This window comes from Petaurus breviceps, unplaced genomic scaffold, assembly GCF_028583685.1.
Source record: "Petaurus breviceps papuanus isolate PSGF00001 unplaced genomic scaffold, PetGlider_PUasm1.0 128, whole genome shotgun sequence".
Classification (NCBI taxonomy): Eukaryota; Metazoa; Chordata; class Mammalia; order Diprotodontia; family Petauridae; genus Petaurus; species Petaurus breviceps.
In genome coordinates this window covers 4740151-4754721 of record NW_027185664.1, presented here as the reverse complement: position 1 = coordinate 4754721, position 14571 = coordinate 4740151, and the positions used below count along the sequence as shown (strand labels likewise).

Sequence of the window (14571 nt, the reverse complement as noted above, 5' to 3'; positions counted from 1 at the left end):
TCTGTCTCTCTCTCTCTGTCTCTCTCTCTCTGTCTCTCTCTCTCTCTCTCTGTCTCTGTCTCTCTGTCTCTCTCCCTCTCTCTCTGTCTCTCTCTGTCTCTGTCTCTGTCTCTCTCTCTCTCTCCACCTCTCTCACGTTTCTCCTTGATTCTCGGTCTCTCTCCCTCTGTTTCTCATCCACCCCCACCTCCTTTCTTCCCTCCCTTCCACCCTCACTCCTCCCTCCACTGTGATTTGCTCAGGGACCTGACTGGTCCCTGAGCAAATCCATCTGCTTTCCCTGCTGTTGCTATAAACTGTTTTTTTCTTAGTGAAGTTTGGTTGGGTTTTTAAAAATCAAACTAAAACTTATTTGTTGTAAGAATGGGTGTAGCCTTTTAGGTGTGGGTTCCTGTTTTCTCTTGATTTTTATCTGCTCCATTGCTGCCTTGTTGTATATTGTATTTGAATAAGCCACAGTCTTTCTTTCACTATGAGATAGAAAACATTGATCATTTTTCCCATTCTTTCTCCCTCTCAATAGACAAGCAACCCCCTTCCCAGAAAGAAAGTTAAATAAAACTATAAGGTATACTTTAGTGGTTTTCTTAATGAAATACAGAAAGACAGAGGAGAAAGAGGAAAGGGGGGAAAATAGGAAAGAAAAAGGAAGGAAGGAAGCAAGGAAGGAAACTAGTTTTCTATAACTCCATCTCTCTTCCTCCCTGCCCAGATCATCGGATAAGTATAAATATCACATAAGCATTGATTATTCTCACCAAAGCTGCCTCGTTTGTCAAAACCTACCTGGTCTAACTAAGTGAAAGGGGAAAGCATGAAAAAAAACAAGAAGGGAGGATTGGGGGAGGGAGTGCCTAGGGAAAGAGAAAGGTTGGGTGGAAAATAAATATTGTTTCAGTGCCTCTTGCAACAAAGAAAGTTTTAGGGATTAGACTTCTTAAAACCAGAAACAGGCCTTGAGAAAGCCAAAAAATAGGAGCTTCTGACATCTGGAAGAACTCAAATTTAATGACCTGAAGAGGAAACCCTTGTAGATAAAGAAAAGCATTTTTTCTTTGGGGCACTCTGAGGATAATCTTGTGGTTTGTGGTTTATTGATAATGGCAAGAAAAGACAAAGAGGCCAACCTTTTCATTAACGAATAACAAACAGGCTTTGAAAGGCATTTGTATGACTTTTCAAATAATTCATTTTCAGAACTGTCACTCATGCAACATTTCAGCATAAATGAAACTACTTTTTAAAAAAATGCTCAGGGAATAAAGTATCAAAATTTCACAGTTCTCTTTGGTATAAATACAATAATTCAGCCTTGAATTTTTATATAGCAGATTTTCTCCAGAGCATTTAAAATACCCTTTTCACGTCTATTGCCCTATCCTCTCCATCATCCGTCATGTTTGCTCAGTGGAAGGCCAAGAGATTGGAAATGGCTTATTTAATTATGAGAAATTTAAATCCATTAGGAAAAAAGTCGAGGTTCAGCACACCTAACAAGTTTCTTTGAAAAATTTCTGTAGCTAATTTCCCTTCTTCTTTCTTACCACAGTGTTCCGACTTTCTACTTCACGAAGCTCTGGTGCTCCCTGATTCTTCTCGCTCTTCCTCTCTGCCTCAATGCCCTGCCACTAAGTACAGTTACTCTTCCTCCTTCTTACTGTTCTCATTCCACTGTATAAGTGACACATAATTTTAAAATAATTCATCAGATTTTAAAATGCCATTCTACTGATACACAACTGTCTAGGTCAGAACTTAAAATGAACATTTCTTGGGTTTTGATGATATTGGAACCAATCAATCAGAAAGTATTTACTGAGTGCCTGCTATATACTTGGGCTATAAAGCTTCCAACATATTAAGTAGATCATACAGCTAGTAGAGTCCACGGAGTTGAATCACCTCATGGTACAGATGAAGATACTGAGGACCAGAGATGTTAAGTGACATCCAACATCACATAGGTATTAAGTAGCAAATTTGGGATTTGAACTTGAGTCCTCTAACTCCAAATCCAGAGCTGTTTCTACTGTACCACAAAAGAAGAATTTATAGGACAGAGTCAGAGTCACAAAAGATGAGAAAGTGAGGATGGGTTGTGACCTGGATTGTTGGATGGAGTGATTCACACTGATGAAATTACAGATTTACCAAACTACTGAAGCACCAATCTCTAGTTACCTAACATTTTAACCTCTCCTTCCTCTCAGAGAAATACCTTGAATAGCTTGGATAAAGATTCCTCATAACACTCAAGTTGTAATATCATTAATGGCACCAAATAATACAACCTAGAATAATCAAGTTACCCAGAAGAACCAACGGCATCTTAAGTAACTTTACTAATACCAGCAATAGGAAGGAAGTCAGTCCTCTGAAATCGTGAGTCAGCAAAGAAGTAAGAAACCATTTTCTGGCCTTGCTTCCATGTGTTCCCAACAGCCAACACATGACAGAATACAGATTTTGTTAATAAACAGTGTACAGAGAGACAGCCACTTACCTATATAAATGTAACATGTGGATATACTGATTCTCCAAGATTTCATAATTGGAAATGATGTTTGACTCACTAATAGCATGGCCATTTTTATACCAAGTTACGTCTGGCTTGGGCTGACCTGGTAACAGAAATTAGGACATTGCTTTTCTTTTCTTTAAACAGATGTTTTAAAAAAAATTTAAAAATTTGCTGAGCTGTGATCACACTGAATAGCCCTGGGAACAGTATGGACAGTACCATAAGTCAGTAAGACCGAAAAGATTAATGCCTTCAACATAAGTTAGTTTCTAGTGGAAATTAAGGGGATGACTGAGAAAAGAGTTAAACTGGTTTTACAAATATTATTTTCCTTTAAAGTGCCTAAGAATTAAGGAATCTAGGCTGCTTGGGTAGGTGCTGCTGTCCTGTCATTCTTAATTTAATTGCCAGAAATTAATCACTGGCCCTTTCTATACTTTTCTCCCTGTAGTGAGTTCATTAGTCAGTAGTGCAACATTAGGCAATGCTGACTGGGTGGATATGGCGAAACCCTGGAATTTGCAACCTATGGGCTCTTTTCCCATTTTTATGAAACTTTTAGGTTGGGCTACTATTTGGGTATAAGCTATGTAAAGTCCCAGGGGACTTTTTTTCTTAAACTAATTTCCATCTCAGGGGAAATCCTTAAAGGTGTTGCAACAGGAGAAAAAAAAAAGTATCAGGACTTTGAAATGTCTGGTCATCTTAAATTCACTTCCAGAATGTGCTCATAATCCTCTCATATCATGTATCTAGGAATTTCTGGCTGACTGCCCCAGCTATCATTAAAGGTAGTGATTCTTATCCTTTTAAGGACATTTAAAGGAGAAAAAAATAAAAGGAGGGTGAGGGAGACCACAAGATAAAGGCAGCAAGGACATGTACAGAGAAAAGATCGCAGAGCTTGAAAAAGTCCACAAAGGTCTCTCATTCATTTTTATCTCCCTGACCTCAGCTCTAATGGCTGCTTCTTGACTGCCTCCTTTGAGCATGCTGTGAATGTCCTTCCTGGAAAATGAGACAAATTCCTCCTCAATGGCTTGTCCCTTCAGGTAGGAGCCTGAGTAAGTGATCTGCTGAGTGAGAGGCAGACAAGCTGGCAAGCCAGGACATGCCTTTCCCCTGGGCTCTTGCTATGGGTATAACTTCCACGGGTACCTCATCCAAGCAAATGATTAAACAAATAGGAATTGCTTCTTTGTGACTGTTTTTATCCGTTAGAGAAGGTGAGTCCAGTTTGGGCCTTAGAGTCATTTGACCCTCTTTTACCCCTTTACTTCATGGTTCCCTTTCAATCAGTTTTTATTATCCTCATTTCTCCTGTGATTCATTTCTTTTTCTTTTCAATGTGATTCATATAGAGCAAGTTTTTGAAGGCAGAGCTCACTTTATTAAATCTATGCAGGATGATATTAAATTTGAAAGTATAAAATAGTATACGTGTAAGCAAGGTTGGATTTTTGTTGTCTTCTTTTTGGAGTTCGGTTTCCCAGGCTTAGGTTAAATTGTGAACATCTGAAGGATGGATCTCTTTTGAACCCTGATAATTCACCAGTCAGAGGTCGAGTCTCTGTTATGTATTCTGGGAGGTTGGCATTTTACTTTGGGGTTTTGTACATGAAGAGGATCTTTTGATTTCTTGATTGAGACACTGAGTGGCCATTTGTTAAGAGCCCCACAACTGCTTAGATGTCTGTGCTCCCTCGATCCAGTGATGTATTTAAAGTATAGGACAATATTGCTACGTTCAGACAGCTGGAGCCCGTCTTTGTGCTCATTTCTCTGCTTGTATTTTCCTCTACAGGGTCATCAAGGTGATGACCTTTCCCCTGAACTGATGAATGTAATTAAAAGTAGTAAATCATTTTTGGACAGTCTTTCCTTTAAAAGCAGATGAAAATACCTGTGCTAGCAGGCCATGCTGGGTGTGCTAGGGTGCTTGCTAAGACAGATACTTTGTATAACTAAAACAGTTACTTTGTCAGGACACTAGAGCCATAAGTAGCAGCAGAACAAATTGCTAGAGGGCACAGACGTTGGTTGGGGAGTAAAAATGACAAAAATAACATATAAATGGGACCTCCCTGTATTGTCAGGAACTCACTGAAATACAATCAAACCCAATTCTTGGATAGGCTGGGCCCACCTATAGACTATATATTGAAAATCATCATCTTGGACTCTGATAGTCACCAAGTGACTTAATCATTTCAGTCCTTGGATGGGAGAGAGTAGATGCAATGGAGGCGAAGTCCAATCTGTAAGTTTTTGTAACATTGAGGCTATTTGGATAACATTGAGAAATCTATTCTGAGTGCCAGAGGGGCTAATAAAAATCTAGGTTTTTGCCTCTATCTCTGTCCTAGTCCAGATGCATAACCTAAAAACTATAGATGCATATATCCCATGAAGTCACCTAAGAAAAATCATTCCACAACTCTGCCAAAAACAGGCCTATAGCATAACCTTTGCTGAGAAAGTACAGGCTGCTGCATCTCTTCTGTTTCTCTACCCTCATTCTAATGAAATATATAAGACCTAGATTAAGGGATACCAAAAAAGGTTTGGGTCATGGACTTAGAGTCAAAAGACCTGGTCCAGGTGTCCAAAGTGCTATGTAATCTTGGGCAAGTTATGTGACTTTTCTGAATTGCAGTTTCTTCAACTCCAAAATGAGAATCATCATACTTTTTTTTTCCCCTTAAATACAATCCTAATCTACTTTACACTTGCAAGTTTGATATTATGTTATATAGATATGGTATTGTGAGCTCTGGCTTCAAATACTTCAAAAAACAAGAAAAGAAAAGGAAAGAAGGAATGAGAGAGAAGTGAAGGGTAAAAGATAGAAGAAGAGTGGAAAAGAAACCAGAGAATAATAAATTGAAAGGAAAGTATAGCTAAGCTGTAATTGGGATCAGCTCCACCCCTGAGTAGAAGAAATCCTGTGATTTCTCAAGGTAACACAGAATTGTTAAAAGGATCAGATTAGATAATTTATAGAAAGAGCTCTAGAAAACAGGTTCTTAGCCTGGACATCAGTGAATTAAAAAAAACATTTTAACAACTATTTCAGCACAATTTTTCTAAACCTCTGTATTTTATTTTTATGAGCATCTAAAACATTATTATGAAGTGTCTATAAACTTTCACCTGACTGGCAAAAGGATCCATGATATAGTAAAGGTTAAGGAACCTTAGGCCATTGGAAAAACTACTGTGACAGGAAATCAGGAAACCTCATTTTAGACCCGTGAACTTGACCATGGCATTGAAACTCTTGGTGTCTTAATTTCCCAATGTGCAAACGAAGAGGGTTGTATTTGATCATCTTTAGGAGTCTCCTTCAGAGTTGAGAGTCTATAATTCTATTTGAAAGTAAATAAGTGTTATTCCTTCCTATTTATATCCAAGAATATAAATGGAGGGCACCTCCTTGCCCATTTAAGGGGATAGAACGGTTAACTAATTTACACAAATTTCAATTTATTTTATTAGAAAGTGAACATAGTCACAAAGGGTATCGCTATACTGGCAGCTCCATTATTCCTACATTTGCCAATTAGCCGGACCTTTCGCTTCTCCTCTATTCACAGATTACTCAAGTTTTATCCATCTATCTATTCATTTGTTTTTGTTTTCTCAAAGAGGGCAAACAGGGAGAAGGAAATTAATTTAAAAAGTCATGCTAGTTGGTGGCTGCTCTAGTAGGAAAATAAAGTAGAAAATGAGGAAAAAGATCCAAGATATTATTTAAACAAAGTGGTTTGGATTAACGGTGGATTTCAGGTATCTATACTAGCTGCCGCAGATCATTAAGAGTGGATCAGCGCAGATAATAATATGAAAGGGCAACAAAACAGGTGAAATGCAATGGATCCCATTGCTCTTGTATGTCAAATTTTAAAGTATCCACCCTGCTTTGCCAAGAACAATCAGGAAACTACAAAAATGGAAATTCTATTAGTTGCAATCTTGCCCTCAGGCAGTTGCACCTGGAAACCAAGGGAATGAGCTTTTACATAGGGCCTGCTATGCCATAAGTACTGTGCTAAGCATTTTTTTTTACAAATACTACCTCCTTTGATCCTTCCAATAACTCTGCCAGGTGGGTGCTTTTATTAAGTAAACTGAGGCAAACAGAGTTTAATGACTTGCCCAGGTTCATATATAGTCACTTAGGAGGGAGGGTAGGTATGTATGAAAAATATTGCCTCGGAAAAAGAATAAGAAGCACCATGGATAAGTATACTGAATTAAAACATCAATGGAAAAGCACAAAAGGACTCTTCTGCAATTAGGTTTCAGATGCTCATTAGCCAGTGAGAATTACCAGATATTGTGCAGCGAAGAACAAGATCTGACTGCTCAGGAACCTTTTGAGAAGGTAAAGTTGAGAGGAAACACAGAGGGCTCCTCGGGGCCAGCTCAGAGTCCGTCATCCTTTCATTCCATGTAAATCTGGAGGAATAAAGTCTGATTTGTTAATTGTTCTTCATACTAAATTCTGGAATATATTCAAATTTTAGTGATTAAAGCTCTATCCCCTCAGTGTGACTTGGGGGAATCATCTCCATTGGGTACTGAACATTCATAGGGACAGGTGAGCTTTTCTAAAGTCAAAGTTAGTAAGTCAATCAGCATTTCTTAAGTGCCTACTGTATGCCTGGTACCATGCTACACACTACCACAAAGTTACTTCCTGTGAGCCAGATTAGGCTTTCCACCTGTTTTTCCTACCTTTGGACTAGCAAAATCTCTTAAGTATGCATAACTAAGACAGAGAGGAAAAACCTGGTGGAAACAAGATGGAGGGATTCACCCGACACTAGCAGTCTATTCTATACTGAAACATATCTTTTCTGCTTCTCCCTCCAACACATGGCTCTTATGCTAATCTTCTAATGCATGATTTGGATCACAGAACTGCTTTGCTCAAAAACTTTTGATGGCTCCTCTTGCCTACTGTATAAAGTGTGAACTCTTTATCCCAGTATTCAAGGCTATCCAAAAGCTCCAAATTACTTGTCTAGCACTATCTCATATTGTCCCCAATTTGGACTACTGTTCTTTATGCTTATCCCAATGTGGTTTTCCTATTTCAGGGCCTTTGATCATTTAGATCAAACGAGATAATATTGGTAAAGTGCTTAGCACAGTGTCTGGCACATGATAGGTATTAGATAAGTGTTAGCTGTTATTAGCAGCCAGGTGCCTCAGGCACTCAGGACAGATTGCCAGGCCGATTTAGGAAGACTCTTCTTTCTGAATTCATATCTGGTCTCAAAGTGTCTGAGGCCAGATTTGAACTCAGGTCTTCCTGACTCTGTGCCCAGTGCTCTATCCGCTGTGCTATCTTATACAAGATATATATCTTATATCTAAAGCTCACTTTCCTCATCTGTAAATGAGCATGATAATATTCTACCCTCTAGCTTAGATGATTGTTGTGAGAACCAAAGATATATATATATATATAAAGCACTAAGTACGTAAATGTGAATTACTATTCTCTTTATTACGTAAGTGCCAGGCACAGTGCCTTGTTCATAATAATGTGTTTGTTGCATTGCGTCGAACTGAATCTGTCAGTTTTGTTTCAGTCATCTTCTCTTCTCATGCATCTCCAATATTTGTAAAAAGAAAAAAAATCATTATTTGAGCTTTCTACCTTATCTACCTACTCTTTCACATCTTTCCCCCTCTGCCCTGCCCTGCCCTGCCCTGAGGGTATCTGAAATAACTGTGTTCGATCTGAGTCACTGAGAAACTGAAAGACACTTAGAGAAGCACAGCCAGGATGGAGAACGGTTAGCTTGGAGAACCAGAGGCTTTAGCAGAACATGATGAACAAATAAATAAATGAATGAATGAATATCATTCGTTGAGTGCTTACAAAGACAGTGCTAAGCTCTGGGAATACATATACAGGCAGATGTCTATTTTCAAACAGTTGAAGGGCTATCCTGTGGCAGATGGATTGAATTTGTTCTACTTGACCCTACAGGACCTAATTAGGAACAATGAACAATTAGAGGTTAATACTTTGAGGATAACTGCCTCATACAACATATCTTTCCTTCAGAAACAGGAGAGATTATGTGGCTTCTAAGGTTTCGTTTAACTGTGATTATTTGAGAGTGAGTACAAACTACTGAAGTAATTTTGGTACCTGAAGGAGCCTTGAGATGCAGGGGGAATAGTATGAAATGAGTCATATGAAACAAAGGAAGTAACCTTCAACAATCACCAATAAAGCAAAGTATATTTTACCCTTCAATGGTATATCAAATTTTGTCAGGAATAAGCCAATTATTTTGAAAATGGTTGTAGAAAAGGTAACTATGAAATCCCAATCATCACATTTAAAGAGACCTTACACCTTCCAGTCAGTAACCTTCCCTTTGAAATGCCCATGGCCTCATATAGTAAGCTCCTGTATGTAACAAGTTTGGAAATTACTGAATTCTTCCTGAACTCGCACATGCTTAGCCAGGAGCCCCTCTCTTGTGACAAACAGACCTGGCCATACTTCCTGAAAAGATGTCAGAATGATCCTGGACATCGGGGTCTCATAATTAATCAGGGCAAGGACTATACAACTGTCCAGACCAAGGCCTGGCTACAATGGATGTGCTTATCTACCATTGTCAGACTAACTTTACTTCCCACAAGACTAACTTTGTTTCCCACACCTATTTTAGGCGGTTTTTGACTTTAAATATTCTCGCTTTCCCTATGGTCGGGGCAGCTCTCCTAAGGTTTCCTTGGGAGACTGTTGCTGGCCAGCTCAATAAACTGATGCTCAGAACAATTGGCATGGCTTGGGGTCATTTTTCTCTCTACCTGTCCATTTCACTTTCATTTGACTTATCATAATGACTTTTTAAAAAAAAATGTGGCTAATTTTAATGATATTCCTATGAACCCATGAAAAGAATTTCCCATTATTTTGTAATTCCCACCCTGCCATTGTTATTACAGAAAGAGCTCTCATCTCTCCCTCTCCCTAGAATCAAGGTAAGAGAATGACAGAACAAACAAAGTTATCAGGACCATCTCGACCTGGGTCACTTGCATCTCTTCTCTCGATTGCTCATGTTCTAAAATACTGAAAAAAGCACTTCATTTGACTCCTCTCATCATCTTGGCTAGCACATATTGCAACCACAGAGCACTGACTGTACCCAGGGAAGAAGGATGATAGCTAAGGAGTGTTATTTGAGGCTTTCTTTGAGGCTAAGAATCATTGCAGATAAATGCTAAGAGGTTGATTAACTGCAGCTATTTTAATCTGAATTTAACTCTGCTGCAGAGTGAGTCCAACATGTACAGTCAACCTGAAGTTACTGGGATGAATGGAAGGGAACAGTGGTGGGGTATTAGCTAATCTTAGATGGTAAATCCACCTAAATGGGGTTCCCTGCCCTGTGGCCATGAGCCAACTGGAGACTGTGGTTGCTGTCAGCAAGGAGAAGTGCTTCTGGGAGGAAGGCCCTGTGTCACCCCCAGGTGATAGGAAATGGATCCCAGACAACACACAGAAAAAGAACAGATATTTAGGAGCTGATTGTTAATGTTGCAGTAGAGATAATTTCTCACCATAGGTAGGCTGGGTTCTGCTTATGCAGAATAATCTTAAAATTTAACGACTGTTAATCTGAGCAGTAGCATTGTGTAATTGATATATTGTTGGATTTGGAGTTAAGAAGATCTGAGTTCACATCAAGGATTTCTAAGAAACCTTCTAGTTCTAAATCTCCAGGCTTGTAAATACATGCCCTTTCTAATGAGAATTAGGGAAGGCAACCCTACTCCAGTACGTAGTGGGGCAGGCTGGTTTAGGGCTATCCTGAAGAACAGAGAAAGAGTAAGTCTAAGGGAATTAAAATCATAGAATGTGAGGGCTTAAAGGCCCCTCTCCTGGGACAACCACCATTTAATGTCTGAGAAAACTGAGCTCTAAAGATATAGTCATTTATCTGACAAAACAACTATTTAAAGAAATAATAAGTATTCAGATTTAGGCATCTTGACTTCCAGTCCAAGACATGCCAAGACTGGACCTTATTATTCTGGCTGTCTAGGATAGGGAAGGCAAGCAATACTGTGCTATTATAAATATATAATGTACAACTAAAATAAGGAAGCAGATTTTCACAGTTTCCTAATCTCCAAAATGAGAATAATAGCACCTTCTTCACAGAGTTGTTGATAGGATCAAATGAGATAATATATGTAAAATGCTTTGCAAATCCTAAAACTCTGTCATTGTTACCTATTATTATCATTATTTTAAAGTGGTTTTTTTTATGGCTATAGGTTGCTACTACATCCAAATTTAATTTTCAAGCTCCCTCAACCCTACCCTCTTCTTTATCTTTTATGGAGACATTTCCCAACCTCTTGTTCAATAACTCTTGAACTTTCTTTCCCTCCAATCAAAGACCTTCTTTCCAAACTCTTATTCATGCTAAAATGTACATGATTTCTCCTTGGAAAAGTCTTCCTCTGGTGCCTCAGTGGCGTGAATGTGACCTTGAATTCCCAAAGTCAGTGTCAACAGTGCACAAGGACTAATAATTTTTACCCAAGTAAAAAGCCTTTAATTATGGTCTCAGCAATGAACTTTGCTCCCCAAAGATCAACCTAGCTAAGTATGAAACAATTATAACTAGAAAGGGAATGAATCCTTTGGCCTTTGGTGATCCACAGAATAGCTAAAAATACAAAATGAACCCAAACCAGGGAACCTCCTTCCTGTCCCATGAAAGGGCAGTGAAACATGGGAGAAGAGGCTTAAGAATGCTAAGAATTGCAGCAGCTAGGCACAGCACAGAGGGTAGAGTGCTGGATTTGGAGTCAGGAAGAATTTGAGTTTGAATCCTGCTTCACACTCTTATTATCTCAGTGACCCTCGGCAAGTCAAAACCTCTATTTGCCTTAAGTTCCTCCCCTGTAAAATTAAAATGATAATAGTACCTACTTCCCAGGGTTGTTGTGAGGATCAAATGAGATAATATTTGTAAAGTAAATTGTAAACCTTATGGTTTACAATATAAATTATGTGTATATGTATACATACACGATATATTTATGTTTGTGTATATATAATAATAATAACAATTATATTACTGGGCAGCTGTCACAATGGATAAAGTGCTGGACCTGGAGTTGAGACGATCTGAGATCCCAGGGTCAGGCTTACCAGTTGTGGGACTCTAGGCAAGTTACTTAACATAGGCCTGTTTCAATTTCCTTATTTGTAAAATGGGCATAAAAAATAGCACCTACCTCCCCAGGGTGTTGTGAGGCTAAAATGAGAAATTTGTAAAGTGCTTAGCAATCCTTCATATGCTAGATAAATTCTAGCTATTACCATTATTAACAGCTGACATTCAATGTGAGAACTTTGTTCAAGGTCCAGTGAACTTTTGGAGGAAGTGAACCACTTCTGTATAAGTAAGATAGGAAATAAAGGAGAGTCCTGTGGGTGTGGACATTATGAGTTCTGGGAATTCAGTACTAGTTTGGGTGTTTACAGTAGCTTTTATGCCAGATATTTTCGATAGGTGTAATACTCCAATGTAATACTCCAGCAGAGGGTTTTAGCAGGGTAGACCCTCCTTAAAGAATTGATCTCAACTCATGGACAAGAAGGACAAAGGGTAAGGCCACGTGGAGGGGTTCCACCAGAGGCACCAGTGGAGAGAGTATCTTCTTTCATGAAATCATAAGATCCAATGAAGTTCTAAGTATATTTGCCTTAATAGAGTCTAAAAGGCTGCCTTCTTGATAGGAAATTCATATTTAGGAGGGACCAAATGCCTAAATTAAAGGAATAAACCTTGTGGAATTTGAGACAAAGGAGGAGAAGGAGGAGGAGCTGACTTTACACATGCCTCTTCTCCCGTCTCAGCTGTGAGCCATATACAACCACCCCCTTCCTTCCCTCCGCCTCTCAGAATCTTTTTCATCTTTGCATTCCCAGTGTCTAACACATCATATGTGAATAACAAATGTTTGTTGACTTACTGTTCCACAGCCAGGGCCCGTAAGTGGGGTGACCAAAGAAAATGGATGTGGGGAGAACATCGACTCCTTTCCTTATTTTAGCTATCATTTTCTAACTGAGAGAGACTAGACTAGTCCAAGGGAATCCAGTGCCTGGCACATTGCTGTTATTGTTTGTCCTTCATTTTCTTTCTTTGGAGTTAAGTGACTTGCCCAAGGTCACACGGCTAGTTTTTGTGTTAAGTGTCTGAGGCCGGATTTGAACTCAGGTTCTTCTGACTCCAGGGCTGGTGCTCTATTCACTGTGCCACCTAGCCACCCCCTTGTCCTTCATTTTCAGAGGACCAATGACTTCACAGGGTAATGTCTTGACTTGCTGGTGAATTGGATTTAAGTGAGGCAGAGTTGCACAAAGTCATCAACTCCACTCTCTTCCAGAGTCATCAAAGTCCAGTGGCAAGACAAAAGTCAGTTCAGCAGGCAATGGCCTGGGATGCAGTGGATGACCTTGGTGTCTTCAATGTCTGACCAAGCTCTAACTGCTCCATAGCATGTGCTTCAGACACCTTCATGGCCACTGGAACAAATTGTTCTCATCTGCCCATTCTACCTGGCACATAGTAGGCAAGTGATAAATATTTGTTGATTAAGTTATTCAAGATGCTCATTGCCATGTTAGATGCATAGTAGTGATAGTGTTCTTTCCTATAGAGAATCATGGATATAGTTTTTAAAACAAAGGATGGATAAGGAAATTGATAGTCAACCTACAAGGGTGTTGGTAAAATTGTTTCAGGACATCCAGGACTAGGGAAGCATGGGTCTTTCCGCCTTACCAAAATTTAGGACATCCCTCAAAGTTTCTATCCTACTTTATCAGTCTTTCTAAGCAAGTCTTTGTGTCTAGATTTTAGAGACAGTTGAAATGAATACCCCTGGGGCAAAGGCTGCTGCTCACCCCTTCCTCTCCCTCTTTCCTGACTACATGGATTGTTGCAGGACCCTGGGACTGGAGATCATATATCTGAGTTATTGGGGCTTGGCGGGGAGGAGACACCAAATATCTAAAGCAGCCAGTTTGCTATTTTTACAGGATACCTTCAACAGTTTTTAGGGTTACTACTATTGAAGGTTGAGATAACAAACTACTGAGGGAAGGAGTATGTTGTTCAGGTAGAAGTGAATAGAAGTCCCTCTGTTTGAGCCTCTGTTATGGGGCTAAATGAAAAGGAGTGTCTTGTGGCTGTGGATATTATGAGTTCTTGGAATTCAGTACTAGTTTGGGTATTTAGAGTAGCTTTTATGCCTGATATTTTTGATAGGTCTAAATGGAAGCCCTTAGAGTTGTCTGAACTGTCCCCTGTAGTGATGATAGTGAAAGATATTTCCTCCCTAGTAATGAAGATGAAGGGGGCTGGAGTATTCTGCTACAAAAATTTCTCTTTTAATGATTGTGGGGGGAGTTGAATCTTCCAGGCATCACGTTGATTGCTACAGCCATTCCTGATCTCATAAGCATGGTACAAGATTACTCAGGTCCCAGCATGGGGTTATTGATTTTGTCAATGATGCCTTTTTCTCCAACCATGTGGCTGAGATCAATTAGTTTGTCTCTACTTGGGAAGGAGTTCAGCATACCCTCAGCATCATTCCTCATTCTTATTTTAACTCCCCTTCATATCGCCACAGGTTCTCTCAGGGCAAAGACTTCAAAAGGGCCTTACTTTCTGAGGTCATTGATGCTCACCATTATATTGATGGTATAATTCTGACTGGATCAAATGAAGCCACAGTTGCAAAAGCCTTAGATCTGATGGTGGTTCATATGAGAGACAAGGGATTGGAGATTAACCCACAGAGAAAATCAGTATCTAGACCATTCAGTTAAAATTTTGGTAATACATTGGAAGGGAAGAACCTAGATTATTCTAGATGTAAGAAGAAATGAACTATTGATATTTGTTCTCCTATAAACTAAAAAGGAGTTCCACCTCCCCCAATTCATGTAAAAGGTGACTCTGAACAAACTTCGTAGC

At 39.3% G+C, this 14571-nt stretch overlaps 1 protein-coding gene across 1 annotated transcript in view; it reads right to left on the bottom strand.

Annotated features, from left to right (window-relative positions):
• Nucleotides 1-7848, bottom strand: part of LOC138172292 (alpha-protein kinase 2-like) — a 160531-nt gene extending 152683 nt beyond the window's left edge. Inside the window, 2 exon segments of the mRNA XM_069102000.1 lie at nucleotides 2504-2621; nucleotides 6855-7848. Coding sequence (XP_068958101.1) covers nucleotides 2504-2621; nucleotides 6855-6963 — 227 coding nt within the window. The 5' untranslated portion in view covers nucleotides 6964-7848.
• Nucleotides 7849-14571: the final 6723 nt, after the last annotated feature.